The following is a 5,108-nucleotide window of genomic DNA, read 5'->3' as shown; positions in this document are numbered from 1 at the left end:
TTGCTCAATACCTAAACCAAAAAAAATGATAAGCCAAGAGAGGAAGGAATTAAATGAAACAAGTTTGAGATTTTTATGTTTCTTGGTTAAAGTATAAAAATAAAGATTCTTAGCAACAAATGAAAACTTGTTTTAATTTCTCATGACTTTTTTGGTAACATAAGGAATTCTTTGTTCAACAGTGAGCTTTCCAAGAGCTTCAATTATATGGTCATGAAGTGATCTGTCAGGGGACTCAATTTGAGAGAATATGGATACCATTTCAGCTTCATAACCTGAACCATTCCTGCTTCCCATGTGTGAATTCATTCAACACCTATGCAATAAATCATTCTACATGTCAATTATCTCTTCCTGATTGGCTCAACATTGGCCAATCAAAGTCTTGATACACAAATATAATTAATCTTATAGAGGAAAAGGAAAATTTAATGAAGAGATAAACAATCCATTTAATCCTCATAATGTCAAGTTATTTTAGAACTAACTGCTGCTACTTTTTTTTTGGCTTCTTGTGACATTTATAAAACCATGCATGGAGACATTTATAAAACAATCCATTTAATCCTCATAAGGAAAATTTTACCCTTAATTCTCGCTACAAAGTCCTAAATTCTTTGATCCATTGAATTTTGTGCCTTCTCTGGCCTGAATTAAATTGTCCATACTCTATTGATGTTAGTATCAATGAGACGAACACAACCAAAACCATGCATGGAGTTAAGGTATACTATACTGATGTTAACAGGAATGATCTGTTTCTCAGATTCTTGAATCAAGGTCAATACCACTAAGCATTTGAGATGTTGTTGACCATTGTTTCTCAGATTCATAAAGCTGAGCAAGTTTCTCTCTAATAACTAAAACATATGATAAAACAACAAGTTGGCATTTAGAGTAATTGAATTGAGTCAACCAACTGCTTGAACAACCATTGGGTGATGGTGCTTTGCTGTCCCAAATCAATGTCCTATATGCGTTAGACGCATGAAATTTGAGAAAATGAAATGAGTGATGGATTTTGCGGTACTCATTTGCAGATCATGGTTAGGACCAGAGGATAAGGTCGTGCCTTAGGTCAGGTCACTGGCAAAGGTGTGGGCAGAGGAGTCCTACTGCATCCGCACGGAGGCAGCGAGTCACTGTGACTGCGGATCATGTCGATGAGCCAGTCATCCCTGACCCAGATGTTCAGGATGACCCGATGGAGGCACCAGCTGTTGTGGAGGACATTCCTACGGACATTTCTGCGAACGCAGGCGCAGAGGCGGCTGAGGATCAGCCTCAAGGATTTCCGGGTGGTCAGAGCGACCCATCTGTGTTGACAGCGTATGCGGATCACATTGCTTGCAGCGTATGGACGGGAGAGGTATTTATACTATTTATTTTTAGTTACTTGTAAATTATACTTTATGATTGAAATTAGTTTTTCTTTAAATGATAATTTTAACAAATTTTGCGTTCCTTTATACTTCAATTCAGGAGTGTCCTGAATTGAAGCTATCCTCTCATGGGAGGAAGGTCCACAGTTTAGGCAGGTCTGTCCCTGCCATTGAGGGACTTATTGCTGGTACAGGACTAAGTCCTCTGATCGCGTGTTCGGTAGACACCGGCGATCGGGGACTTTTGTCTGCGTTTGTGGAGCGGTGGCACCGGGAGACGTCTAGTTTCCATCTCCCGGTGGGAGAGCTCACCATCACATTGGACGACGTCTCCTCTCTTATCCATCTTCCCGTTATTGGCGACTTACACGCATTTCAGTCCTTGCACGTGGACGATGCGGTTCAGATGCTGGTGGACTTGTTGATGGTGTCTCCAGAGTCTACTAGGGCTGAGACAGTCTAGTGTCGCGGACCGTACGTACGCTTGCAATGGGTATGTGATATATATCAACGCCGATGCCAAGCAGGTCATTGGACAGCTGCGGCTCACGCATATCTTCTTCACTTACTGGGTTGCTAACAAGAGTGCAACCAATGTCCATGTTGTCTACTTGGAGGCCCTTCGTGACCTCAGTATGACAAAGAGGTACGCCTGGGGAGTGGCTGCTTTGGTTCATATGTATGACCAGCTGAACGATGCATCTATGAGCCACAATCGACAACTTGGCGGTTACATCACACTGCTGCAGGTAACAAATATGTTTTTCATTCATTCAGGCTAAACAATGTTCAACTTTAAATTTTGTTACACTTTGATTATTAATGTTTATAATTTGAATATTACATCTGTAGTGCTGGATTTACGAGCACTTTCCCTCGGTTGCGGAGTCCACCGCTGATTAGGACTACGACGAGGCTTCTCCGCGTGCGTGCAAGTGGATTGTGATGAAGAAGACCGTGAAGAGCATTCGCATGCCGTCGTATAGGGAGCGCCTGGACCGACTCCGGATTCCGGATGTCTATTGGATCCCTTATGGGGAGCATCAGGAGGTCCGGGACTTCCACGTCAGATCATGCTATTCTGGTCTCTTGCACTGGGGGCCTGTTGCTGTTTATTACCGACCGGAGAGGGTCGTGCGGCAGTTTGGTTACACGCAGACCATTTCTGCTCCTCCTATCGATTCATGGGTCTCGTATGATGATATACACGACAGGTGGATGCACTACGAGGATCATATCGTACCTGCAGGTGAGGTGTGCATTGTGCCAGGGGCGTGTTCCAGTGACTACATCGACTGGTTCTTCCGCATCTCCCATCCTTTCATGACACCAGGCCACGCATTAGATCCTCTACCTCATGGTCACGCCCCGCAGCCCCGAGTCGTCCCTCAGGCCCCACAGACGGATATCCCTCGCGTGCCGGAGCCAGGAGCATCGTCAACATCTGCGGAGGAGCCCAGACATGCAGTGGTAAGTAATACTAATAATTTACGTCATTTACCTCGATATTTGCATAATAATTTGTGTAATTAGTTTGTTTTGTATGTAACAGGAAGTTTGTGATGACATTACTGAGAGGTTGGAGCGCCATCTGAGTCTAGGGGTGGTCATGCTGGCTCATCGACACATGAGGTGATCGAAGAATGTCTCAGATTGGCCAGGAGTGTGACACAGGACCATCTAGTATACGTTAGGTATAGACGCAGGCGGCGCACTGATCAGGCGTAGTTTATGTACAAATTTTACATTGATATTCCTTGTATATACAGATATTGTACATGAACTCATTTCATGAGTATTGTTGGTTTTATTTATTTTCATTACTAATGTTAGTTTTATTTATTTTCATTGATTGTGTATTCCATTTGTGTCTATATACACGTGTGTTATTTAAATGGTCTAGTTAACTTAGTTTACCAACTAATAAAAAATAATTTAAAATATAACTTTAAATATAATTGAAATAAAGAAGTTGAAAAGGGTGTAAAAAAAATAATTAACCAAAAAATGGACATTATTCGTTATCTAAGATCTTATATAACGTACTAATATTTTTAAATTCTCTTATCATCTTCTAAACAAATTTATTTTAAAAAAAATATATTAAAAAATTAATTATTTATAATAAATCAATATTTATAAATATATTATAATTAATAAAATAAAAAATATATTTAATTATATTATAAATAAATATGTTGTATTTTAAAGTATATTATAATTATTTTTCCTCTTACGGATCAAGTTGATCCGTAGGAGGAAAACTAAGCAAGGCCAATTTTGCCATTTTTTAAGAATGTTGGGTGCACCAACAATAATGCTGGGTGCACCTAGCAACACTCTGAAGTTGATGGGAAAGTATTCAGTTTTTTTGAGTTTCTTTTTAGGTTGTTTAGAATCCTGAAAACTAAATATGAAAAAAAAGGGACTATTTTCTAAGGTAATTGTTCAGTGCACTACCCAAATGTTAAAAATGACACCACACACACATAGGAGAAGAAAATAAGAAGGAAAAAATGAAATAAATTTACCCTGTAAGTTAAAATTAGCTTATGCATAAGTTAAAATTAACTTTTTGGAGAAGCTAAAAATGATTTTAACTTCTCCCTAAAGCTGATTTTTTTTTTAACTTGTTAGCTTATGGGAGAAGCTTATTTCATTTTTTTTTTCTTTTCCTGTAAGTGCTTCTAAAGAAGAAGCTTATCAAAACAGGGCCTTAGAAGAAACATATTAGCATGTTATATGTCTGAAAGTATGTTAAGATCTAAAGTTTTAACCTGCTATTGCTAATATACTGCTTTATAAAAACATGTGGGAGAATATTAGTGTCCTTCATCATGTGTGTGTGTGTGTATGCAATTATGCATTCCTCAAGGTGGATCTATCAATAACTTAGAGTATCCAGTTGAAAGAGCATTCATCCTCCACAACAACCTAGGAAAGTGTCTTGTTGATTATGGGTCCAATGGGTCTGAGTGAATAAGGGTACAAAATAGAAAATAGGGGAAATTAGGAATTTCTATGTTTGGAAAACTTTATTTAGTATCAGGATTTTTGACCAACCAAACTTATTGGAAATGTTGTTTCTCAACATGGCATAAGATTCCGTGATTGCCCTTCTGATTTGGTTACTTAATGCTGCTTGATAGAAATTTCGAAGAATATCAATGGCTCACAGGTGTTGCCTCTTGATAAGAGGGAACCTCATGAATCGGGAGTGCCACCCATCTTTCAGTTATGTTCTCCATAGCAATGAAGGGAAATGTGAATGCCCTGATGAAAAGTCATCTTTAGCAGGCATTAGTAATTCAATTCAAAGAAGGATGTTTGGGAACTCAGTTGATGGATGAATGTGGTTTGTAGCCTATTCTGGAAAAGGAATGCATTCAAACAGATTCCTTTCTCTGTACTCTGGATATAATTTATGTCGTCATATGTTTAACAGTCAATCAGGGTTCTGGATATAATTCTTTTTTATTTATAATTTGTTTAGTTGTAGTTTTGGCCCAAACTCTTTAGAAGACCCATATCTATTTCTATCTTTTTGTTCATATACACTGTATGTATTGGTTTTCGTTTTCAATAGAGAAACTTTTGGCATTTGATAAATTTTGGTGAGAGCTTCTCTCTGGGTTCCTTGTTGAACCAATATCAGACTTATCAAGGTAATCCTTGTGGCATCTACCCTGACTTATCTTTCTTCACTGGAAGTGGCATCATCCAAAA

General features: G+C 38.6%; 1 protein-coding gene across 1 annotated transcript; it reads left to right on the top strand.

The window, feature by feature from the left end:
• The first annotated feature begins 710 nt into the window (after nucleotides 1–710).
• LOC114401832 (protein MAIN-LIKE 1-like) lies at nucleotides 711–2,285 on the top strand. The gene is made up of 5 exons (XM_028364418.1): nucleotides 711–725; nucleotides 1,052–1,369; nucleotides 1,483–1,809; nucleotides 1,910–2,131; nucleotides 2,235–2,285. The coding sequence occupies exons 1-5, from the start codon at nucleotides 711–713 to the stop codon at nucleotides 2,283–2,285; spliced, it is 933 nt and encodes a 310-aa protein (XP_028220219.1).
• The last annotated feature ends 2,823 nt before the right edge of the window (nucleotides 2,286–5,108 follow it).

Source organism: Glycine soja, chromosome 20 (assembly GCF_004193775.1).
Source record: "Glycine soja cultivar W05 chromosome 20, ASM419377v2, whole genome shotgun sequence".
NCBI lineage: Eukaryota > Viridiplantae > Streptophyta > Magnoliopsida > Fabales > Fabaceae > Glycine > Glycine soja.
Note: the sequence above shows the minus strand (reverse complement) of the source record. Positions and strands in the feature narration are given on the sequence as shown.